The sequence below is a fragment of the Podarcis bocagei genome, assembly GCF_964188305.1.
Source record: "Podarcis bocagei genome assembly, chromosome: 9".
NCBI lineage: Eukaryota > Metazoa > Chordata > Lepidosauria > Squamata > Lacertidae > Podarcis > Podarcis bocagei.
Genome location: NC_138134.1, coordinates 2,493,540 through 2,520,328, shown reverse-complemented (window position 1 = coordinate 2,520,328; position 26,789 = coordinate 2,493,540). Strand labels below are relative to the sequence as shown.

Below are 26,789 nucleotides of genomic sequence, written 5' to 3'. Positions count from 1 at the left end.
CCTGTCCTTTTGGCTTTTGTGTACCTGGCTGGTGGCAACTAGTCCCTGAGCATAACCAGTTTGCTTGAGCAGGTGCTGAGGAGAAACAGTTTTGCAGTGCTTGAATGGAGCCCGCAATAAAGGCAGTCGCACAACTGCTATTGTAGGCTGGAAGGAGCAGCTCTGGGGAGGGCAGCTGTTTGCATTTGGGGAACCAATCCTGCTTTAAAGGCTGGTATTCTTTAAAATGCTACTGGCTCCCACAGTTGTAAACAGGTAGTAGTATTAAAACACAGGAGCACACCAATACTCTTCACCACTGTCCCATTGGATGCTGTTCTTTGAACGTCATCCTGCCTGGAAGTGACAGTGCAAAACAATCTAAAGTGAAACCCAAGGGAATATAAAGTTGAGATACACATTCTTTTGGAATTAGCATGAGTCAACACTTTGTGAGGTAGCACTTTGCAAAACAAAAACAAAAAACGACCATTTTAATTTTTCTGTTGGAATTGTTGATGTCCCTGTTGCTGCTTTTTGATGAAGATGCAGCTTTACTGTTCATAGTTTTCCCTATGAAGCTGCAATCCTGCTGCAAAGCAGGGACAGGGCATTTGGTTCAGTCTGCATTTTTAATCAACCTGACCCAATTCACACCTCCTGAACTAATATGTGAATCAGAATTTAATTATCTTTATGATAATGTATTTCCTTCTTTATTTATTAATAAAATTTCTTTTAAAGAAAAAATATCTGAACCCTCTGATACAGTTCTTGGCCCAAAAAGCAAACTAAAATGTTCACAAACACCCTGACACAGTCATCAAAGTATCAAAATGGTACCCACTGACTCTTTTTTACATCTTAAAGCAAGGGGGGGGGGGAGAATGAGAGCGGTCCTAAGATGAAACATCTGACCTTACTTTTATTATTAGCTTAAATCTAAGCATGTTATCACTGAATAATTTAGAGAATGAGCATAAGCTCTCAGGGAAGCATACAGTTTAAAGAACAGAACAGTACAATAAAGTTCTGTAGTCAGAATGAAAACACACAAAAACTGGAGTGTTCATTTATTAAACCATCAAACTCTCAGTGTGCTAGAATGCCTGGGGGCACAAAAATAACTTTTCACCTGACATTTAAAAGGCAGTAGAGTGGGAACCAGGTCTACAGAGGACATCTTAAATATGAGGTGCCATCACCGAGTAGGCTCTCTAATCGAAGACGACGGTGGGACTTGGAGGAAGAGACTCCAATTAGTTTGTAGTTAAATAAACAAAATTAAGGAAATTTTTCTTGGAGTGGGAGACTCAGGCCCAAGTCACAGTCCTCACTTACCTTCTAGCTTTTGCTGGGAAAACCTCTACAATTGACAAAATGCATGCCAGAAGAACTCCCCACCCCCTCCCGGCAACACGCAAACTCCCAATTTACTGCCTCCATAAATCCCTTCTCTATACTCTCCCAAGTTACAGCTTTCAGCTTCAAACAGCAAGTGAAGAAGCTACAACATCTAAAACTTAAAAAGATGAAACAAATACGGGACAAGTAGGCAACCTATACTGAAACATTCAAATCATCTATCTATCAATCTCACCCACTATTAAGCCTTCCACGTACAATCTACTGCAGACCCACGGAAAGAGCAAAAATGTTGTTGGGTTTTAATTTTTTACAAACATTCCTCAGGATGACCTTAAGGATCTCTTGGCTGACGCCACAGGATAATATTTTGTGACTGCCCTTCCTCTCCCAAGCAGAACCTGTCTTTCTGTGGGTGCCCTCGGGGGACACGCACCAAGGGGTGTTGTACACCTTGTGTTGCTATCTCTGATCATGGCATTCCTGGTGTGTCTGAACCCCGTTCTCAACATCAGCAGTGGTGCTGTGGTTTCTGCAGACTTTAAAACACCTCTGGGCTTGCCTGAACAGAAACGTTTTGAGAAAGAGGCACTTCTGGAAAGTATTTGCAGTAAATACTACTGACGTTCTCTCTCTTGTCCCTTACAAAACCGAACAATTAAGCTATGGAGCGACTGGCGCTGCTTCCTAAGGTGGGTGGTCTGCGAGGTCAGGGTGGAGGCCAATTGCAGGGCGGTGGAAGGGAAGATAAAGCTGACTGGTGTTACCTGGCTGGGGACTAAACAAAGCTTTTAGCTCCTGACAGCTCCAGTCCTTCAGCCTCCAGACAGACAACAAGAAGAAATAACCCAGAGGAGGACAAAAGCCTAGTAAGCCTCAATATTAAAGCAAGTCCCTCTGTTGCAGAGTCAAACATGCAAGTGCCATTACTTGGCTGATAAAAGCACCTTTCTTTAAGGGTGTACATTTTGCTCCATAATTTATTCAAATCTGAAATATGACACAAGCATCTCCGTTCAAGTAATTTAAGCTACAAAATGCAGTGGCAATAAGAGAATTCACCCTCCTTTAGCTGTAAGGCCACTCAAAAAAGGAAAAGCAAATAATAATTATTATCAGATGCTCCTTAGAGAGTTTACAAACAGAGAGATACTTAAAACAAGAAACAACTAGCAATCAATGCATTTTATTTACTATTGTTAATGTTTTATTCATATCTTTGAACTATAAAGGATTGCCAAGCTGGCTCTCAAATTTGAAATTCAAATTATCCCAGACTGTGACTCTTTGTGGTATCATGACTACGAATGTCACGCTAGGCCTGGGAAGGTCCACTGACCGTGGGCTTGTCACTTTCAGGCTGACCTCCTTCGTAGGGTTGTTGTGAGGATAGAATGAAAGGAGGGGACAAAGAGGAGTGAAAACGGTGGATGCCGCCCTGAGCGTCTTTGAGGAATGGGGGGATACATTGGCACCCTGGGCTCCTTTGGGAGGAAGGACGGATATAAAGTGAATCAAATCCATCAATAAATAATGGAATGCATTATTTCATAGTGAATAAAAAGAAGGAAAGTCCAATCTTGCAGGAACTGTTCTAAATAATTAAGATTCCTAGATTAATGCAATCCAAGGTAAAATGTATGCTAGTCATGCGTGGTTTTGTCCATAATTTGGATATAGTTCAGGAATAGGTACTGTACATAAGAGGCAGTGGAAGCAAGAATCTGGTGCTTAGTAAATGTGGTGGGAACATTTAACCCACGGTGGCAGTGACACTTCTGAAAGGAAAGCAACTAACTGAATGAACAAAAGCACCTAAGACCAGGTTCAAGGCAAGCTCAGATTGCTTGCTAACTTGCTCAGCTTGTTGTTTCCAAAGACATTTGGAAACACTCATTAGATCTATCTGAGAGCACTTGATTAATAAATTAATCCAAACTGCCCCACAGAGTCTATTTTTTAAAACACAAAAGAATTTGTACTGAAATACATCAACACCACCTCTCCCCAACTTAAGACACTGCTAAAAATATTCAGTTTTTAGGTTTCATCATGCAATGCACACATGTCTTTCTAGGGAAAATGTCAAAAAGTAACTAAATTTTATAGGATGCAACTGCTTGTTATAAATTAACAATTCAAGTTTACTGCTCAAACAGAACAAGTGAGCCTCTCTTACAATCTATTTGATTCTTTCGCTAGAGAAAAACACACACCTTGACACCACACTCCCCCAATGTTAGTTTTCTATGCAATAATCCGTATTACAGAAATGTGGGACACTCAGTGGCTCAATTCACGCACACAATAGAACTTTCACTGATTTGTTTCACTAAACTTTCCCTTCAGCAATAAGTTCACAAAAACCCTACAGGCATTCATTCCAGTGGACGCTTTTGTCTTAGTGGATAAAGGTGCAATCCAATATACGGTACATTCACTGGGGCATAAGACCTACTGAACACAGAGGGGCTTGCTTCTGAGTAAATGTGCTTGGGACTGCATTGTATGTCTCTGATATAGCAAATGTCAGCATTAAAGTGGTTAGACGAAAAGAGGACTGTTGAGTCAAGGAAAACAACGAACCAGCAGATAACTGGATGCTGCTCCAAGTGTCAGAAGTTGGAAATGGTCCACAGGATCTGCTGCTCTGATGTAAGCAAATCTGTGGAAGCTCCCTGGTCTAGGCCCATCTGGGGAAAAGGTTATGGCCACTGAGGCTGATTCTTGATGAAGGAACTGGCGTGAGTTCGTTTTTGAGTGGAAGAGTTTTGCCTCTTCATCTAAACAAAGGGTCTGAATGCCTATTCCAGGAAAGGACAGACTTCAGGCTTATGGGAACTATGTGCCTTTTACTGGGACCCCAGATTCACCAACCCAAGCCAGATGCAAAAGAGAAACAATTATAACAAATGAAATCTGAGCCCAGGAATAGGCCTTTGACATCAAACCATATTAACTGCTGGTGGACCTCTTTTATACTTTAGTTGCTCAAACAAGTATCTTGTGCATTCAGCAGAGGACGTACAACCATACTGTGGCTTCCTACGTACAACAGAGAGCTAAGTGGAAGCAAGCTCAAATTGTATACCTCAGTTCTTCCAAGAAAGAGCTGGAGGAAGGCAAATGACCATGTGACGAATGAAAAACAGAATTTACAAGTTGCGTTCCATCTTTTAGATTTAGGGGAGCTAGTCTCAAACGTTTGTTGGGGGAGACCTAGGTTTTTTTTTTTTGTGGGCGAAGTTATTTGTCCTGTCTTCAAGCTTTTTATGATGGAGGACCTCTGTAGCCACCCCCAACAACACGATCTCAAGATGGAAGGGGAGGGAACAGCTGCAGTCGCCTGCGATTCCTGCGCAATGTTTGCCATCTTGCCAAAGGTTGCAGGCAGCTTCACCTGCAGCAATTGCATGTTGATTGCCCTTTTAAAAGACAAAGTCCAGCAACTGGAGGAGCGTGTAGCTACGCTCCAAAGAATTAGAGAGCTGGAGCTCTTCTTGGAAGCAACAGAGCACACCGTCCCCACCAAGGAGGAGACAGGGGACTCCCCTGAGAAGGAGGCTAGTTCATCAACACAGGAGCCAGATATATGGAGAAACGTGACTCAAAGAAGTAGGAGGCCCAGGGTTCACTCTGATTGTTTAGAAATACACAATCGCTTTGAGGTCCTCTCCCCTAGCATGGAAGACGAAGAGCAGACTCCAATTGAGGATCTCTCCCTCATTACAGTCGATCAGGTATATGAAGACGAGCAGCAAAGTCAGTCCTCAGGGAATGTGCAGGCGACCTTGGAACGGACAGCTCACGGAAGAACCCCGACCAAACCCAAGAGGAGGCGTGTAGTGGTGATAGGGGATTCCCTACTGAGGGGAACAGAAGCAGTGATCTGTGGGCCTGACAAGATGTCTCGGGAAGTGTGCTGTCTCCCCGGGGCTAAGATCCAAGATGTAACTGAACGACTGCAAGGAATCATAAAACCCACTGACAAATACCCCTTCCTCTTGGTTCATGTGGGAACCAATGACACTGCAAGCAATAGCCTCCAGAAGATCAAAAGAGACTACGAGGCTCTCGGCAGGAAATTGAAGCAACTAAATGCACAAATTGTCATCTCGTCTGTCCTCCCAGTTGAACGACGTGGCCCAGGGAGAGAGGGGAAAATAGTGGAAGTGAACAGCTGGCTTCGCAAATGGTGTAAACAGGAACGGTTTGGATTCTTAGATCACGGACTGCAGTTTCTTGAAGATGGACTTCTGGCAAGTGATGGGCTGCACCTCACAACGGTTGGGAGGAATGTTTTTGCCAAAAATCTCAGAAACCTCATCAGGAGGGCTTTAAACTGACTAATGTGGGGGAGGGAGACAGTGCTCCTGAAGGTAGGAGTCTATCAATTAATGAAGATGATCATCCAAATGTCATAGACCAAATGGAGCAAACAGCACGCGGACCTAGTGGTGGGAGGAAAAAATCCTTAAATAAGAGACACGGGGGAATGATTAATGGACTTCAATGTCTGTACACTAATGCGCAAAGCATGGGAAATAAACAAGATGAGCTTGAGCTCTTGGTACAGCAAACTAAATATGACATAATAGGCATCACTGAAACCTGGTGGGATAAGTCCTACGATTGGAATGTAATAATGGGGGGATACAATCTATTTCAGAGAAACAGACCAGACAAGAAAGGAGGAGGAGTGGCGTTATATGTCAGGGATGTGTATACCTGTGAAGAGATCCAAGATTTAGAACCTCAAAGCCAATGTGAGAGCATTTGGGTCAAAATTAATGGAGAGAGGAATAACAGAGACCTCATTGTGGGAGTTTACTATAGATCCCCAAGCCAAACGGAGGACATAGATGATGCCTTCCTGGAACAGATGGCCAAGCATGCAAAAGGAAGGGAGATAGTAGTAATGGGGGACTTCAATTACCCGGATATTTGTTGGACGTCAAACTCAGCCAAGAGCATAAGGTCAAACAGATTCCTCACTGGCCTTGCAGACAACTTCATTGTCCAGAAAGTGGGAGAAGCAACAAGAGGAACAGCCATTTTAGATCTGGTCCTAACCAATGTTGATGACCTGGTTAGTGGGGTAGAAGTGGAAGGATCATTAGGCGCGAGTGATCATGCTCTTCTGAAGTTTACTATACAGCGGAAAGGAGCAGCCAAGCATACTAGGACTCAATTTCTTGACTTTAAGAAAGCCGACTTCATAAAACTTAGGGAAGTGCTGGGTGAGATCCCATGGACAGCAATACTAAAAGGAAAGGGAGTTCATGATGGCTGGGAGTTTGTTAAGAGGGAGATAGTAAAAGCACAACGTCAGGCAATACCAATGAGACGGAAACATGGAAGGTGCCTAAAGAAGCCAGGGTGGCTATCTAAAGAACTTTTAACTGAATTAAGATTAAAAAAGGATGTGTACAAAAAATGGAAAAGGGGGGAAACCACCAAAGAGGAATTCAAACAAATAGCCAGCACGTGTAGACACAAAGTCAGAAAAGCTAAAGCACAGAATGAACTCAGGCTTGCTAGAGAGGTTAAAAGCAACAAAAAAGGCTTTTATGGGTATGTTCGTAGCAAAAGGAAGAACAAAGAAACAGTGGGGTCACTCAGAGGAGAAGATGGTGAAATGCAAACAGGGGACACAGAAAGGGCTGAACTCCTCAATGCCTTCTTTGCCTCAGTCTTCTCCGATAAAGAAAACAATGCCCGACCTGAAGAATTTGGAGCAAATGATTCAGCAAAGGAAACACAGCCCAGAATAACTAAGGAGACAGTACAAGAATATTTGGCTAGTTTAGATGTATTCAAGTCTCCAGGGCCAGATGAACTGCATCCAAGAGTATTAAAAGAACTGGCAGATGTGATCTCAGAACCACTGGCAGTCATCTTCGAGAATTCCTGGAGAACAGGCGAAGTCCCGGCAGACTGGAGGAGGGCAAATGTTGTCCCTATTTTCAAAAAGGGGAAAAGAGAGGACCCAAATAATTACCGCCCAGTCAGTCTGACATCAATAGCAGGGAAGATTCTGGAGCAGATCATTAAGCAAACAGTCTGTGAGCACCTAGAAAGGAATGCTGTGATCACCAATAGTCAGCATGGATTTCTGAAAAATAAGTCATGTCAGACTAACCTGATCTCATTTTTTGACAGAATTACAAGCCTGGTAGATGAAGGGAACTCAGTGGATATAGCCTACCTTGATTTCAGTAAGGCATTTGACAAGGTGCCCCATGATATTCTTGTAAAGAAGCTGGTAAAATGCGGTCTTGACTCTGCTACCACTCAGTGGATTTGTAACTGGCTGACTGACCGAACCCAAAGGGTGCTCATCAATGGTTCCTCTTCATCCTGGAGAAGAGTGACTAGTGGGGTGCCACAGGGTTCTGTCTTGGGCCCGGTCTTATTTAACATCTTTATCAACGACTTGGATGATGGACTCAAGGGCATCCTGATCAAATTTGCAGATGACACCAAACTGGGAGGGGTGGCTAACACCCCAGAGGACAGGATCACACTTCAAAACGACCTTGACAGATTAGAGAACTGGGCAAAAACAAACAAAATGAATTTTAACAGGGAGAAATGTAAAGTATTGCACTTGGGCAAAAAAAATGAGAGGCACAAATACAAGATGGGTGACACCTGGCTTGAGAGCAGTACATGTGAAAAGGATCTAGGAGTCTTGGTTGACCACAAACTTGACATGAGCCAACAGTGTGACGCGGCAGCTAAAAAAGCCAATGCAATTCTGGGCTGCATCAATAGGAGTATAGCATCTAGATCAAGGGAAGTAATAGTGCCACTGTATTCTGCTCTGGTCAGACCACACCTGGAGTACTGTGTCCAGTTCTGGGCACCACAATTCAAGAAGGACACTGACAAACTGGAACGTGTCCAGAGGAGGGCAACCAAAATGGTCAAAGGCCTGGAAACGATGCCTTATGAGGAACGGCTAAGGGAGCTGGGCATGTTTAGCCTGGAGAAGAGGAGGTTAAGGGGTGATATGATAGCCATGTTCAAATATATAAAAGGATGTCACATAGAGGAGGGAGAAAGGTTGTTTTCTGCTGCTCCAGAGAAGCGGACACGGAGCAATAGATCCAAACTACAAGAAAGAAGATTCCACCTAAACATTAGGAAGAACTTCCTGACAGTAAGAGCTGTTCGACAGTGGAATTTGCTGCCAAGGAGTGTGGTGGAGTCTCCTACTTTGGAGGTCTTTAAGCAGAGGCTTGACAACCATATGTCAGGAGTGCTCTGATGGTGTTTCCTGCTTGGCAGGGGGTTGGACTCGATGGCCCTTGTGGTCTCTTCCAACTCTATGATTCTATGATTCTATGATTCCTTTTGTTGACAATGAAGGCTTCCTCTTAAGTGTTTGTCAACTGTCCTATGGCGTATTGGTTCTAACTGTGCAATGTAAATTATTCAAGGCACATACATAACTTTTCAATTAACAAACTGCTTGGCTCATGAAAACATATACACACCATTTATAAGTAGCAGTCCTAGACTAAATATCTCATGATAAGGAGGTTACTATGAATTAAAAATGAGTTTCTAATAAAATATTTAATGACATCTGAAATTAAGTGAAAGTTAAAAGTTTCCCCATTAAAATGTATCTGTCTTTCTCTTCCACCCCCCTTGATTTGCAAAACCTGTTAAGATGCAGAATGATGCATTTTCATGTATTAAAAACAGAATGCAGAATAGCCCATGTGAATTCCAAGACTTCAACTATGCGAGAGGGCAACAAACGTAAGTCTACTCCCAACATGTACAAAGCGGACGTTAGCTTTCTTTCAGGCGAATGCGCCCCTGCCCCTCAACATTTGTCTCCTTACCGAGTGTCTCCTTTTGCCACTTATCCCCAAGTGGAAGCAGTTAGAGGGAAGTTATGCGGCAGCAAGCAGTGAATCATAGAATCATAGAGTTGGAAGAGACCACAAGGGCCATTGAGTCCAACCCCCTGCCAAGCAGGAAACACCATCAGAGCACTCCTGACATATGGTTGTCAAGCCTCTGCTTAAAGACCTCCAAAGTAGGAGACTCCACCACACTCCTTGGCAGCAAATTCCACTGTCGAACAGCTCTTACTGTCAGGAAGTTCTTCCTAATGTTTAGGTGGAATCTTCTTTCTTGTAGTTTGGATCCATTGCTCCGTGTCCGCTTCTCTGGAGCAGCAGAAAACAACCTTTCTCCCTCCTCTATGTGACATCCTTTTATATATTTGAACATGGCTATCATATCACCCCTTAACCTCCTCTTCTCCAGGCTAAACATGCCCAGCTCCCTTAGCCGTTCCTCATAAGGCATCGTTTCCAGGCCTTTGACCATTTTGGTTGCCCTCCTCTGGACACGTTCCAGTTTGTCAGTGTCCTTCTTGAACTGTGGTGCCCAGAACTGGACACAGTACTCCAGGTGAGGTCTGACCAGAGCAGTGAACGTGAGATGGCTTCAACCCCTGACCACAGTGGTGGCCCCTGTCAGTGGAATGCTCTCCCCAGGGAAACATGCCTAGTGCCATTCTTGTCAGCCTCTAGGCAACAGGCTAGGACTTTTATTGTATACCCAAGCTAATTTGTGTTGTCTCCTATGGTGGTGCTCATCTATTGTGGGGTGGGTACGAATTATTCCTATTAATATGTTGTTGGGTGAGCATTTTACACATTTTGTATTGTTTATTGGTATAAACTGCTTTATATGCTGTATTTTACCTTGTCAAGTTGCTTTGAGAACTTTTACTGTATAAACCAACTGATAAATGTAATTAGTGTTATTATTAATAAGAATAAGTCCCTTCACGCAAATGTCCTTTTTTCTAAAATGTTGCCTCTTACTTTACAGATGATGGGGCTGTGGTTTGAGCCCCTCCTTCCCTTTGCTGCCCTCCTCAAACTTGCAAGCTCCCGATTCTGCTCCTTTTTACGTGTCAGAGGAAGATACAAATGTCTGCACATCACATTGGTAAAATGAAGTAAACACAACATCCATGATGTAAGTGGTCCAGTTATATCAGGTATTTCTAGTCACCACTATAGCACTAACACAGTTAATTCAAAGTTAAAGCATTACATACCATTAACTGGTGCATCAACAGGTCCATTAAAAATGTAATCTTGTTGCTGAACAAAACATAGGTGCAGTTTTCCACACAGTTACTGCAGGCCAGGTGATAAGCGTTTATTGTACTGCAGAGTGACCTAAGAGATAAAGTGAAATTTTAATCATCTTAAGGGAAAATTGCCAATCAAGGTGATATAAATCAATGGTTCTGTGGGACATCTTTTGAGCTTGACTTTTATGCCAACAGCAGACCACAGCCAAAGGACAAAGCAAATTCTGAATATGGAACACAACAGGAGGAAAGAAAGAACCCATAAAATAAAAAAATTGAATTTCCAGATAAAAAGATCAAGTTAAATGTGGCCCTCAAAGGTCTAGCAAACTACTTAAAATACTTTGGTAAGATTCTTAGGTAAATATACAAAGGGAGAGAGATCCACGATTATTGGGCTGCTTCTCCACAGGTCCAGCCTGATGATGATGTGAATAATAAGAGCACTGTCACCACGGCCAGCAGTCGCTGCTCAGCAGCCGAAGGTGCTTGCTGTGGCTCATCTCTCCTGCAATGTGGCCCCGTGGAATGGCGGCAGACGGCAACTCTGCAAGGGGAGGAGGCAAGCTGTACTTGCGGCTCTTGCTTTCTCACCTGTCCCTCAGATGCAGCCTATTTAAATGGGGTAATTGTTTGCAATGCACACAACATCCTAAAATTTGAGAGTGTAAACCTTTATTATTTAAGACAATCACATGAAGCATGATCCCTATGTTCATAGAGCAATGTGGGCTCATTTTGGAACAGTGTGGTTCTTTCTATAAAAAGTTACCACTCAGAGGACATTATTACCGTAGATTCCGGTGTATTAGGTGACTGGGCGCATTAGACGACCCCCCAAATTAGCAGCTGCAATTTGGGGATTTGTCTTATAAGCCCAGTCGCCTAATACGCTGGGCAGCTCCGTGCCAGGAGAAAGCCACCCGGTGCAGAGCTGAGCCTGCCGCTCGCTGCTGCTGCTTCCAAAGCAGCAACGGGGGGCGGGGGGGCTCCGCTCTGCGCCACCCATACCCAGCGTATAAGGCGACCCCCAACTTTTTAACCTCTTTTCCGGGGTTAAAAAGTCACCATATGTGCCGGAATCTATGGTATTTGGGCAATATACACATTATGGGATGCGGGTGATGCTGTGGTCTATACCATAGAGCCTAGGGCTTGCCGATCAGAAGGTCGGTGGTTTGAATCCCCACAACGGGGTGAGCTCCTGTTGCTCGATCCCAGCTCCTGCCAACCTAGCAGTTCGAAAGCACGTCAAAGTGCGGGAAGGTAAACAGCGTTTCTGTGCGCTGCTCTGGTTTGCCAGAAGCGTCTTAGTCATGCTGGCCACATGACCTGGAAGCTGTACGCCGGCTCCCTCGGCCAGTAAAGCGAGATGAGCGCCGCAACCCCAGAGTCATCCGCGACTGAGCTTAGCGGTCAGGGGTCCCTGTACCTTTACCTATTATGCAAATAAATAAATAAATAAATAAATATTCTGCCTGTGCATGGCAGTCTCAACAGCTGCCCTGTGGCCGAAATTTAAGCATAAAGCAAAAACTCTGAAAGCTAAGATTCATTAAAAGTGCAGCCTCTTTGTACAGGGCATAATAAGGTAAAGGGTGAAACGCACGTGGCTCCGTATGTATGCAAAAGCCCTTAAAGTTATACATGTTTTACTAATCCTTAATAAAGAGGATCTGCAAATGATCATAGCAGACATTTCTGGCATTTTGCCATTGCCATGTAACCATCTTTTACAATAAATGTAGCATTAGGGAAGAGACAATCAATGGTCAATTTTGTTGAAAAATCATCAGCAACAAAGGTACATGAGACCATCTTCCTGTCTAACTGACAGTGCTCAGCTGGGACCAGTTCACAAAGGCATCACCTGGGAAGTGGTGCAATGTGACAAAAGAGGAAACAGGGAAACAAAACAAAAGCCAACAAAAAAACAGAACCTTGCCAATGCACCTGAATGACTTTTGAGAATACAAAAGGTCATAACCAATCACCTTACAGACAACTGGGACTTATTCCATAGTTTAGGGAGCCATTTACACCTCTTAAGAGTGTGGAAAGAACACAAAGGCAGCTATTTTGTACTAAGCTGTGTACAGTTATAAATGACTACACTAGATGTCAGACAGCAGTCAAGCAGAACAAACTGCTATATGATTGTCAACCATTTAGGCCTTCTGAAAACTTTTCTTTTTTTGTGTGGCAATATATGCTTTCTGGCACTTTGGGCACAGCTGATGCAGTAATTTGCAAAGGTCGCAGCAGTTCCTTCAGTTAAAAGGCAAACGTGATGTACATGAAGGTAGAGGTTGGCAAATTGACTTTGGGGAGTATGTGCCCCTGACTTTTGTGGCTCTGACCCCACCTGCCTCCTCCAAGTGGTTGACAAAGCTGGGCACAGTTTAAATTGAAGGCCTATGCTGATGATCTGGTTTTATCTTTAAAGGAACCACCAAGTGTCGGGAAAGCATTAGAGGAATTTGGTAAACTATCTGGATTTAAGTTAAATAAAACAAAGACTAAAATGATGGTTAAAAACCTGGATAAGAATGAGACAGAACAACTGGAACAAAAATTTGGAATTAATGCGGTGAAAAAAGTAAAATATTTAGGGATTTGGCTAACGATTAAAAATATTAATTTATTTAGTAATAATTTCCAGTATGGAAAGGGATTAAAAAGGACCTGGGCATTTGGAACAGATTAAAGCTATCCTGGAGCGGAAGATTAGCTGCAATTAAAATGAATATCTTACCGAAGATGTTGTTTCTCTTTCAGATGACATCTGTGATCAAAGGGACATCCCAGTTTAAAGATTGGCAAAAAACTCTATCAAGATTCATTTGGCAAGGAAAGAGACCTAGGATTAAATTTCAACTATTGACTGATAAGAAGGAGAGAGGAGGGTTCTCTGTACCAAACTTGAGGTTATACTATGAAGCATCTTGTTTATGCTGGATAAAAGAATGGATAATTTTAAAAAATATTGATTTATTGGACCTTGAAGGATATAATAATAGATACGGATAGCATTCTTATCTATGGCATAACAAGGTGAAAATACACAAAGGTTTTACAAACCACATCTTCAGGGGCGCCTTATACGACGTATGGGAAAAAATAAAAACTTGCTAGAGAGAACTACACCCTGGTGGTTATCCCCGACAGATGTGTTAATAACTAAAAAATTAAATATGGAGGGAAAGAGAATAACTTATGAAGATATATTAGTGAAAACAGATTACGGGTGGAAAATTAAACCATATGAGGAAATAAATGGGCTTACAGGATGGTTACAATACCATCAGGTAAATGGTTTAGTAAAAGAGGATAAAAAAGGGATTCAGTGAGAAAAAGTCTAAATATCAAATAGACATCTTGGAAAGCAGAACAAAACTCCTGTCTAAAATGTACGATTACCTGCTGGAATGAGATACTAAGGGTGAGATGGTTAAAGAAGTTATGATAAAGTGGGCTGTTGATTTTGGCTATAATACTGAATACGATAAATGGACTAAACTATGGAACAAAGGGATGAAATTTACAGCATGCTCAACCTTAAGAGAGAATTTGGGAAAAATGATGTACCGGTGGTATATTACCCCGGTCAAATTGGCCAAAATGTATAAATTGAACAATAAAGCCTGTTGGAAATGTAAATTAAAAGATGGGGATCTCTACCACATGTGGTGTGATTGCGAAAAGATGAAAAAGTTTTGGGACCTAATATATAATGAATTGAAAAAACTTTTCAAGTACACATTAAAGCATTAAAAAAAAAAAAAAGGAATTGAGGGAAGCATCACTGGGCATGTTTTTGCCCAGGTCTGCTCTCCTGTGTTTCTCCAAACCCAGAGGTTAATTGGTGCTATTAATCTGTTTTTGTACAGAGAGCTTTTGTTTTGAGTGTGTGATGTTAGTAAACAGAGAACAAACAAGGAATATATATATTGCAAAATTGCATTTTGGAACAACTGATGTAAGGTTGTGTTGTATACACACATTTCATGCTGTTTTCTCTGGAAAAACTCTTGGTGACAACAATTATTTTGGGTGGATCGGTAGCTGCTTATATAATGTTCTAGCACCAAAATAGGTTTTTACCTGAATAAAATTGTGGACATACTTTAAAAAAAAGAAAAAAGAAGACAAAGCTGGGCAGGAAGAGGAGAGACCAAGGAGAGGACAGATCTTCTTATTGTCACCCTCCAGTTTTATCTTTTCTCTCCTGTGAACAGGAATCCAAATCTTTCTGTCATCCTTCTGCCGTGCTATGTAGTGCCAGGAGGTCAGGTTGGGAGAAGATTGGCACCCCTGAACATGAGCACATTCTAGCAATTCTTCTTTAGGAAAGAGCAGATAAAAGAGCAGACATACCCCTGTCAAACCGGAGTATCAGGAATCATTTGTGGACTTAAAAAGAAGAAGAAGAGGAGGAGGAAGAAGAAGAGGAAGAGGAAGAAGAACAAGAGGAACATTTAAAATCCATGGCCAAGTTTCTGTTTGTGCTATGGCTTCTTGTAGCCAAAAGGAAAGCAGTATCGGAATTGTTTTACTTTAACCATGTTGAGATTAGTAAACTTTTGCCTTGTTCATGGGTTTTAAAGATGTTGCAACCCATCCAGAGCCCTCAAGATAGGGATGGGTACATAGGCGAAGCCAGAATTTATGTTGGGGGCGGGGCAGAACCTTAGTTGGTTAAGTATTTTGTACTGATTTACTTGATTGGGGGGGCAGCTGTCCCTCCTTGTCTACACCCATGGAAGGCTAGATAGTTAAAGCAAATCTTAGATCTATAGTGACCACCAGACATTTGAGCAAATGTGAGGTATATACTTGCTTGTCAGTAGGGACTGTGATTGGATTATTTGTCAAGATTCCTATAGGAAAGGTTATGTCCTTCCTTTTGCCCAGTTGCCTTTCTTCTGCCAGACCTGCCCAATTCCTAACAACTTCAGAGTAGGTCTCATTCTGCGTGCCCCCACCTTCAGAGGTAAGCTGGTTGTCAACCAGAGATAATGTCTTGCAACTCAATCCGCTGATTTACCAGGCAGCTGTGCCATTTGGAAGAACAGCTGCCCTCAAAGTGCCCACGGATGCCACCCGACCTTGGCCTCCCTTAACCCCCCCTGCAAAATCTGGGGACTCCAAGCAGTGCCAAACAGCTGGATCTAGCCACTCTTTTCATTTCCCATAATGGAGTCAACACTGTTCTGGAGCATTATGGGAAATAAAAAGGGTGTCTAGAGCAGTGTTTCCCAACCTTTTTTGGGCAAAGGCACACTTGTTTGATGAAAAAAATCTCGAGGCACACCACCATTACAGCCCCGTGACGTCAGCGCGCAGCGTCACGCCGGGAGGGACACACAAAAGTGTAAGTTTCAATTTTTTTCCCTCCCCCTTGCCGGGGAACCTCCAAGCTTTGGGGGTGGGGGGAGAGGCAGCAAAGCGAGGCAGGAAGGAGAGCGCGGCTTGGCTGGGTGAGCTTTGGCAGGGGCAGGGAATGAGAGCCGCGAGGCGGGCGCTGCGGACGGAGGCGCTGCCCGCCGAGCTCGCAGGCAGCCAGGCAGGCAGACGGCGAGAGCCCCGCGCTGGGCGGCCTCTCCTCGCCGCCGCCGCCCCGCCTCTCGCCGCCCGACTCGCCCGCCTCCCTCCAGGCAACATCTCGCGGCACACCAGGCACTAGTGTGCCGCGGAACAGTGGTTGGGAAACAGTGGTCTAGAGACTCAGCAAGTCCATCATGGCCCACTGACAGGGAACACTGACCAGACTGGGCCTGAGCAAACCTGGAGCCAGCTTTGACATTTGGATATTAGGTTAAACGAAAATTCCACAGATGTTTAAGGATATTTAATTATTCCCGCTTCTGTGTGGATTTCTGCCTACCATTTTTAAAGTAGCCAGCTTCCATTTTTTACAACATACTATTATGTTAGCATTTTATTTCTGCACAACCTTAGAAATCGCATGCTCAAAAGGCAGGAGAGAAATATTTCATAGAAATTAAATTTGTGAAACAAAAAACAAGGCATTGTTCCAATAGTAACTCGGCAGTGTGGTTATCCAACCATTTATTTGAATCTGGGTGAGTCAGCTGCACATCAACATATCCTGTCTATAAAGGATAACTAAAATGGTTTGTTCTTAAAAATCATTCAAGGCCATCAATCAAGATTTGTCATTTATTTATAAAGAACCTCTTCTATTTTTTTGCTTAACACAAAAAAAATTTAAAACACATACAGTTTGAAAAATAAATTTATTTGAAAATGTCTTTAATTGTTTATCTTGAATTAAAGTCCACACATTGGCTGTTTTACTGCAACATTTCTAAAGCCAACTCACACAAGCATCCATTCCCCAAGTGGTAAAACTTCAGGAACTTCAAAATCACTCTTATCATGTTGTGGGAGTTATGCTAGACTAACAACCCCCATTTCATGGTTTCCCACAGAAATCCTTATGTGAAGGGTTGGGTGGGGGAACTGAAGCGCCAAAGAGGAAAAAAACAAAGTTCATTTGAACCAAGGCGGCAAAGGCAAATTCTGTCATTTATTCTATGCTACAACATGGAGGCAGAAAATCAGCAGTATAAGCTTCTTAACCTCAGATAGCGATAATTAGAATATATTCAGAAATGTTGTCGGCTCAGGTTCAGAGATACAATTTTTAAATTCAGAATGCAAAGTGTTGGCAGCAGAGCAGGTCCCAGGTGGTTTACAGGGTTAAATGGCAGATTAAAGTCAGCAAACTAATTTCTTAATTTTAATCTTATTAAGGAAACGACAGCTGTCTAGTGTTACCATTTCTGTACAAGGTCCCTGAGATGAGCATGAAATGGTTTATGAATTAAAACAAGACACCCCCACACCCCCACTTAAACACAAAGGTTTGCAAAATTCCACTTTCCATGTATGTTGTTCATAGAATCATAAAAATGTAGATTTGGAAGGGACCCCAACACCCTGCAAGGCAGGAATCTCAACATGCAGGTCCCCATTTAATTTGAAACCATACCGGACCCTGCATAGGCTTGCAAATATGCTAGTAGTTTTACTGCTGCACCACTGGGACTATGATTTATTCAACTGATATACCACCCTTTATCAAAATGTCACAGGGTGCAGTACAACATTAAAAACACATTACAGAACATCAATGATAAAAACACAGTAAAAAGCATACAGACAGCCTAATAATAAAATAGTCATCATCATAATAGTCACCCCCCCTTTCACAGGCCATAGAATATTTAATAGCCATAGGCCTGGGTAAAGAAGAATGTTTTTGCCTGGTGCCTAAAGACATGTAACGATGGTGCCAGGCGAGTCTCTCTGGGGAGAGCATTCCACAATCAAGCCACCACAGAAAAGGCCTGTTCTCTTGCTGCCACCCTCCAAAACTCTCAGGGAGAAGGCACACAAAGAAAGGCCAGAGATGACAAGCACAGGGTCTAGATTGGTTTGTATGGGGAGAGGCAGTCCTTAAGGTATTGAGGTCCTGATCTCTGTAAGGTCAACACCAGCACTTTGAATTGGGCCCAGAAGCTAATCAGCAGCCAGTGCAATTGTGCCAGATTATATGTGTTATATGCTCAAATTGTCTTGTTCTGGTGAGTGATCTGGCCATTGCATTTTGTAATGGCAGCCCCACGCATAATGCATTGCAGCAATACAGCTTGGAGGTTGCCAGAACGTAGGCCACAGAAGTTAGGCTCTCCCTGTCCAGAGAGGGATGCAGCTGGGCCACCAGCCGAAGCTGACAGAAGGCCGCCTGAGCCTCAAACAATAGCAGTGGACACAGCAGCACCCCCAAGCTATGTACCTGCTCCTTAAGAGGGAGGGAAACCCTATCAAGAGCAGGCAGTCTTCCACCTATCTGGTCTAGGGAACCATCCACTAACATTGCCTCTGTCTTATCTGGACTGAGCTTCAGTTTATTGGATTTAGTTAATTGGGGCATTTCCTGTTTCCCCTGCCCAGCATCACACACCTCAAAGCATATCCAGCATGCAAAGAGCTTATTATAATAGTTGAATGTAATATGATTGGTGGCTGCTTTGTCTTAGGTTCCCTAAATCAGCTTGAACCCTACAATCTGTCTACCTCTGAAGCATGGTTGTGCTTTTCTAGTAAATCCCTCCTATTTTTCCTAAGATTTGGCTGCAAGAAACTATTTACAACTTGATTCACAGCATGTTTACATGTACTTTGTCATGCAATGGTAAAAAATGGGTGCATTGTATACTGGGATGCACCAGAGCTCCATAGAAGAGGACATGCTTTTCAGGCAGAGGGTTTCCTGGCTGATCCCGGGCATCTTCCCTTATAGGGACCAGGCTGCAGGCGATGGGGAAAGATTTCTGTCTGAGACTCTGCAGAGCCACTGCCGGTCTGGGCAGACAACCCTGGGAAGGACAAATGAACAGTCTGACCTGGCTTGTGACAGTTTCCTACGTTCCTATGATATTTTAAAAGAAAGATTTATAATGAAATTATAACTTGATGTCTGGCAGAACAAGATGTTCTTCTCTACCTGCCAAGCCAGAGTAGCATTGCTGAAGCTTTGTTGTTTAGTCGTTTAGTTGTGTCCGACTCTTCGTGACCCCATGAACCAGAGAACGCCAGGCTCTGAAGCTACATCAGTGCAAACTCCTCTACCTGCCACAGGTGGTGGCCCAGACACATGGATAAGCTACTGTTTTCCACATGCCTCGGATCAGCAACTTGTGTGAAGCCCAGCACCTTTATCATCTGCTTATTTTCTCAAGTCAAAGGAAAGGGGGGGGGGGGAGAGAGAAAGTTAGAATTGGAAGCGTCATAGAATTTACTATGGTTTTTCAAATTTTAAGTCTGGCTGTGGCCCAGTTTGCACATCATGGAAAACCATAGTTAATGCTGTGAACATGGAGGTTTGCACTTTCCCTAGCATGAGCAACAAATCATGATCCTTAGCTTAGTGTTAGGCCAAAACCATGGATCATTCTTCGTTTTGCTCCAACTACAACTACTAAGTCAAGAACAAGACTTGGAAACACATCATGATTTGGAGTGAATCAAGCAATTATCCTCAGTTTGGATATAATGCTAGGCAGTGATCATGGTTTGTCACTCCTGCTCATGCCAGGGGAGGAGGGAAGTGGATGCAACATGTGTTCATGGTAAACCATCAACTATGGCTTACTGTAACATGTGAATGCACCCAAAAGCTCCAAAATGCAAAATCGTGAAAATATTTTAGGGATTTGTAGCCGGTCTTCCTACAAAAATCTTACATTAGGTAATAAATGCAAGTATTCCATTTCTTAAAAGTGAATTTCCAAGCCATGCAGCTACAGAGGAAAGGTTTGAATCTTTAGTACTGTACCTTGAAAACAATAATAAAAAACAATAGAGTGCTTCTGTTTGCCCACACCTGCATGCATATGCACACTCATACACTCTCTCAAACATCAGATTTAACTGCCTAACAAGAGATAGATAGATAGATAGATAGATAGATAGATAGATAGATAGATAGATAGATAGACAGATAGATAGATTATAGAAATCTGTATGATTTATATGAAGGTTGATTCTATTTCCCAACTTCCAATGAAAATGAAATATTTGGAGGTGATGAAGTGATTAAGCACTCTAGCAAGCTGAAATATTTCCATAGTTTAACTACTCTAATCTGTCATTTTATTAGCTATAGAGACATAGGCCAGGATCCAAATAATTACTAGTTTGTGTGTCCAATTAGGATTGTTTCATACAGTCATAGCCACACATGGCAACCTCTTACTTGGGTTTTCAAAAGCAGTTGCGGATACAGCACATTGGCTTGCTGTTCAAAGGCGGAAAGAAGCCCTTCGGAGCATGTAAAGAAGCTGGCTCTCTGGGTGACAGCCATTTTTTCTACAGCAAACACTATCGATTATAAATCTGTGTATGAGTTAACTTAACCACCTGACTTTTGTGTTTTTAGCAGGAAGCACCACAAGTCTTTCTTGCAGCTGCTTCTCTCTCTCTCTCTCTCTCTCTCTCTCTCTCTCTCTCTCTCTCTCTCTCTCTCTCTGTGTCTGTGTGTGTGTGAGAGAGAAAGAGAGAGAGAGAGAGACAAACACCGTATTTTTCGTCCTATAGGGTGCACCGGCCCATAGGACGCACCTCTTTTTTGGGGGGAAATGAATAAAAAAAAAATTATTTCCTTCCCCCCCCCTCCTCCTGCCGGGCGCGCAAGGCTTGCAGACACTCAACCGAAGAACGGGGAGCCCTCTGGAGGGCTACCCATGCTTCGGGCGACAGGCTGCCGCCCCAAGCCTTGCACGCTCGGCGGGACCTCCTGCCGGGAGCGCAAGGCTTGCAGACACTCGCGGGGGCTGCAGGCTGCTGCCCGCAAGCCTTGTGAGCCCGCGGGAACTCCCACGGGCTTGCAAGGCTTGTGGATAGCTTCCTGAAGCCTGGAGAGCGAGAGGGGTCAGTGCGCACCGATGCCTCTCGCTCTCCAGGCTTCAGCGAAAGCCTGCATTCGCCCCATAGGACGCACACACATTTCCCCTTCATTTTTGGAGGGGAAAAAGTGCGTCCTATGGGGCGAAAAATACGGTATATTTTGCCTGGAACTATATGGCAGAAAGGTGGCCTATAAATGCAATAAGTAAATAAACTGCATCCACTTCTCTTTGCTGTGTTGTTTCCCCTGTGTTGAATTTTAGATTGTAAACTCCTTGGGGCAAGAACCTGTCTTTCTGCTTATATTAAATGTCTATAAGCCACCCTGAGTAGTGCATAGGCACTAGAAGCACAGGATAAAATGTCTATCTAAATATATTACTCCTAGCCAAATCACAATTCTGCACCAGATATCGCAACGTTTATCATACAGGCATACACAAACACGTGTCAAGCACACTCAGTAGCAAATCTGAGCAATTTATGAAGCAGCTATGTGAATCCTCTTCTTACATTCATTTGTAGGTTTTGATATGCAGTTGACTTTCTGCACATGCCTCTAATAAAACTGTTCATCTCTATGGCTCATAATATTAAATGTATCCTCTATTTTGTAAGATTGAATGTTTTATTAGAGGGCAGTAAGGGAACCAACCCTCATCTTTCATGCACAAATGCAACTTTTTTCATAGTACTGTCTATCCTGCTGATCTAATAATACCAGCAAATCCAAAACAAAAGGCATACCGTTAAACCTTTGCTAAAATAAAGCTTTATCTTGTAGACATTGGATTAAGGTTCTGAGCTGCCCCATGCTGCCAGGATTTTGGGGAAAGAGATGAGGATAACAGTGCATATAATCTCCTCACATCCACCCCAAGGGAGACATAAACAGGTATGCTATTAAAATACCACTGGGGCCTTTTATTTTCTCTTTTTTAAAAGGATAATGTATAACAACAGCAAAGAAACCCGACTGAAACCAAAAGAAACAACTAATATCAGGAAAGATTGTATGGGATACATCCAAGGGGACAGACACTGCTGGGAAACACAGAGTTGTCTTGCTGACAACCTTCCCCAAAAGAGAGTTGGCCCTGAAGGCTATTTTTCTAGCACTGAAGAAGTGTTGCCCAGGCGAAAAGTTTGCTTCACTTTCCTCCCTACAGAGCAGATTTCGCTTGAGAAATCCACCTGCCTTCTTTCCTTCCTCTTGGCCCTCCAGCCACCACTGTCCGCAGGCCTGGCAGGGTTAGCAGTATAAAGACACCTTCAGATGTAAGAGCTGCTTAGAAGCAATAATTTCACAAGGAGCGGCACCAGGCTGAGGTGGGAGGAATACCTTTCAATGGAATAGATTTGGGAAGCGTCGGACCTCTGCCATACAATCCCACACTAGGCCAAGTTCCTCTGCCTGTTAACACCTCACAGCCTCCCTGGTCCTAAGCCACGCCGGCAAGTTGTCTGGAGCTCTCGTTCTGTCTTGGTCCTTTCCTTTCTTCAGCTCCACCCCAGGGGCGCTGGGGGTTCATGTGTTACCACCAGCAGCATGAGAACCCCGCGGCGTCCCATGATGCTTACGGAAGAATTTGTGGCAGGCTTCCATTACCTCCGAAGGGTTCCTCAGCACCCAAATGCTGCCCTCATATAACCCGACACTTCGTTCTCCATGGCACGTCACAGTATCTCTAAACTGGTGTTTTTAAATCATTGCGTAAACTGCATAAGCATATCATCTCTATCATATTTTCTTGGAACGTCAATGTAATTTATGACTGAAAAGTTTCTCTGAAGGGCCTCATCTAAGGTTTTTATTGTAAGTTGTTTGCTTTAAAGGGGTTTATAAATCTGCCAGTTCTGTGTTAATACTTGGCAGACAAGAGCTTACCCTCAGTTATATAACAACGTGGACAAGATGTTTGGCATTTGCCTATTGCTCTTGGTAACCATATTGGAAATGCCTCTGGTGGTTTTTAGAAAGTTGTCTAATGGAAGCTCCTCTGTAGAACAGTCCATCTACAAAGCTACAGCAGAGAATGTGGAAGAGACTAACCTTAACTAATACTGGCCTGGTTCACCTGCAGTGCTAAGACAAACTATGGCTGAGAGAGCGAGAGCGTGCGCGCTTGTGGATACTATGCTGCTTCCCTCCTACTCCAGCCCCAGCTCCACGGCATTATCTGGAGCTCTGTCATGGTTTGGTTTAGTGTTACCATATTTTTCGCCCTATAGGACACAATTTTTCCCCTCCAAAAATGAAGGGGAAATGTGTGTGCGTCCTATGGGGCGAATGCAGGCTTTTGCTGAAGCCTGGAGAGCGAGAGGCGTTGGTGCGCACCGACCCCTCTCGCTCTCCAGGCTTCAGGAGAGCCCCACCGCCAGCCCCACAAGCTCCTCCCCGTCACCAGCCCCGCAGCGCGCCTTTCCCGCTGTGCCCGACTTGGTTAAAAGGCTGGCGAGGGGGAGAAGCCTGCTCCTCCCCGTTGCCAGCCCCGCAAACTTGGGGGACAGCAGGAGGCGCAGCGCGCCTTTCCCGCTGTCCCCGACTTGGTTGGAAGGCTGGCGAGGGGGAGAAGCCTGCTCCTCCCCGTTGCCAGCCCCGCAAACTTGGGGGACAGCGGGAGGTGCAGCGCGCCTTTCCTGCTGTCCCCCGACTTGGTTGGAAGGCTGGCGAGGGGGAGAAGCCTGCTCCTCCCCGTTGCCAGCCCCGCAAACTCGGGGGACAGCGGGAGGCGCAGCGCGCCTTTCCTGCTGTCCCCCGACTTGGTTAGAAGGCTGGCGGAGGGCTTCCCCCTCCTCCAGCCCCGCAAGCTCCCAGAGCGATGCCTAAGCTGCACGCAGCTTCGGCATCGCTCTGGGTCCTGTTCTGGGGGAGGGGGAAGCTCGGGCTTCCCCCGCCCCAGCCCCACGCCTGGGGGAAAAATAATTTCCCCCCCCTTTATTCCCCCCCCCCCAAAAAAATCTAGGTGCGTCCTATGGGCCGGTGCGTCCTATAGGGCAAAAAATACGGTATGTGTCAACTTGGGCTCATGTTTTGTCTCCCCAAAACAAACTGCAAGCAGAAGATGAACAACCAACCTCAGTTACAGCTTGCAAGACAAACGACAAGCCTGGGTTTGTGAATAAGTCTAAGCCAAACCATGGCTTAGCTCCAGGCAGCACAGCTGGAGGAGGGAGCAGGGAGTGCAGCCCCCACAATTTTTGCTCTGGGTACCCCCACACTAACATATGCTCATTGAGTCATAGTTTTGTTTCAGTTTGTGTGCAAACTGAGCACTAGTCACAAAGGAGTTTTTCCATTCACGCTACCATTTGTCCCTCCTTAAGTATTAGGCTGTTTTCTCTTCCTGACACAAGCACAACACACACCCAGAGCACTGCTCTGTTGCAATGGCAGGGAAAAGATAGGCAGGAAATTGCTGCCTGTACCTTTACAAACTATCTGAATTTTCAGGTACTTCTGAAATGACCTCTGGTGTCTCATGACTGCTGAAATCTAGAGGATCATCATATACAATAAACATGTCATAGTGACCCTAAAATCAGTAACTGCAATGGCTGTGAGATATATAGCGTTCTGCACTTGTCTGGATACCATGTAGGCTTCTACTGGAATTACATAGGATCCTTCCTTTTATGATTAGTTCTTTTGAAGCCCCGAAATTAGTATTTGCCAAGGTTTATCTATGATTAACTGTATGCCTGTCCTGAACCTACAATTGGAATCACTGCCAAAGGTACCATAGAAATCCAGCAACCCTTACAAAAGGCTCTATTCACACAACTTGGAAAGCAGTTCAGCATTCATTAGGAACTTCCTTCTTTTAAGTTCCACGTTTCTCTCATGTGCCCGCCCTCCCCTTTTTGCTGCTCATTTCCTACATACACTCAGCCTACATGCCAGTTTCCCCCATCAGTAGAAATTGGAGGAAAACTTGCCTGCAAAGTTTGCATGTGTCCTCCCTCTTTTCTTCCTTCTTCAATGGAAGGGGCAGGAGGATGAGGTAGCACTAAAATGGGGTATGGCTGGGGAGTGCAGCAGGGTGAAATGAGACTTGCATATACACAACAATCTGGTAGACTGGAGGTAACCAAAAATAATTTGCAAAGGTATTCAAAACCTGTAGGGTTTCAAAACCATTGCCCAACACAAAATTATTTCAATGAGTCCTCTAGTTTCAAAAAGAATCATTTCAAAATTACAGATCACAAGTAGCACAAAGCTTCTGCAACAGATCCCACCAACATAAATAATCAAAGTCAAAAGCCTGGGCATGATGGCTTCTCAGTTCCAGGGGAGGGGGAACACATGACGCACTGGCAGAACACCGGTTTTTCAACCGGTGCTGAGGAAGTCACTTCAGCTGCCAAGTGGCTCCATGTGGGCACAAAATGGAACCTATGGCAAGCTGGCACCTACCATAGATTTGGGACAGCATCTTCCTATGCTCTTGACTGACAAGATAACTTTCTCTGTACAAATACGCAACAACTGCAAGTCCAAGCGTGTGAAAATATACTCAAAGCCATCTAAAATAATTTTAATATTTTAGTAATTTTAGAAGGGTTGCCTGGGTTATCATCTAGTCTCATCTAGTATTTTATCTATCAGCAGTTTCATTGTATTTCTGTGTTTTCATTGTAAGCTGCATTGAAAGAGTCTCAAAAGGTGACATATAAACATTTTAAATAAATACATAGCTTAAAAACTTGCTCTGGCGTCAGGCCCTGCCTTGCACAAAGGATTTCAAAAGCAGGACTCAGCCGTATAAAACCCTCTGCAAACCAACTATCATTTACAGATCAATAAACAGGAAGGCCAGATAGAACAAGAGCCAGAAAAATAGTTCTAGCCACCAATGATGCCATTAATTTACTTGCCGCGAAAAAAAGGCAAGGGAACCCCCCTGCTTGGCAGGGGGTTGGACTCGATGGCCCTTGTGGTCTATTCCAACTCTATGATTCTATGAAAAAACATCCTACTCACTTCAGAGGGATTCGTGAAACTGCATTCGCATTGGCCGAAGTTGTCACAACTTGAAGGACTTGTTCCAGGGCTGTAAATCCCCCTGCCACGTGAAATGCAACCTGATCTGCTGTATTCTGCGTTGAAAACATAAAAAGTAAGAGTAATTAGTCCAAGTATTTTACTGATTTATCAGGCAATGTTTTGTCTGACTGCACAAGCTTACTATTCAGTGCTATATAGAACACTTGTCCACATTCAAATGCAGCAAACCTTTGAGAAACTAGGCATGACATCCAGGATGTAAGAAGAGCTAGCTGCTGGATCAGGCCAGAAGAGGCCTATCTAGACCAGCATCCTGTTCCCACTGGGACCACCCAGATGCCCCTGTGGAAAACCCACAAGCAGGACCAGAGCAGAAGAGCAGCCCTCTCCCTCCCGGGGTTTCCAGAAGCCTTGCTGCCTCTCTCTGTGGAGGCAGAAGCACCGCCGTCCTTTCCAGGAGTGATCAACATCCCTCTCCTCCTCCGTGAATCTCTCTAATCCTCTTTCTTGCTTGGTGGCCATCACTGCCTTCCATGAGAGCATGTTTCTTCAATGCCTGGTCATGATGCGTGTGTGCCTGATTAAAATGTTGACTGCAAATGGTTCAGCCAAGCACCAAGCTTTCCATTGAGCTAGTGGGGTTCTTTGACTTCCAGGTACTGGATCCTCCATGCCACTGAAGTCCTTTCAATTTCAAAAGAAGTTTGCCAAAAGACATAGGAGGCAGCTATTTGAGCAAGGTAAACCAATCCTTTTGGTGTGCAGAACCAGTCACACAGTTCTTTGGGTCTTAGCCAGATAACCGGGGGAAAGAAAAAGAAACACCTCTCGCTTTGACTATATTTTGGAGAAACCTTGGCAACC

The 26,789-nt window shown here is 44.0% G+C and overlaps 1 protein-coding gene across 1 annotated transcript in view; it reads right to left on the bottom strand.

The window, feature by feature from the left end:
- SCAPER (S-phase cyclin A associated protein in the ER) overlaps positions 1-26,789 on the bottom strand; it is a 212,502-nt gene that overhangs the window by 55,044 nt on the left and 130,669 nt on the right. Inside the window, exons 24-25 of the mRNA XM_081207983.1 lie at positions 25,902-26,017; positions 10,439-10,562 (exon numbers count right to left, since the gene is read on the bottom strand). Of these exons, the coding sequence (XP_081064109.1) occupies positions 10,439-10,562; positions 25,902-26,017 (240 nt within the window). The remainder of the gene's footprint in view (positions 1-10,438; positions 10,563-25,901; positions 26,018-26,789) is intronic.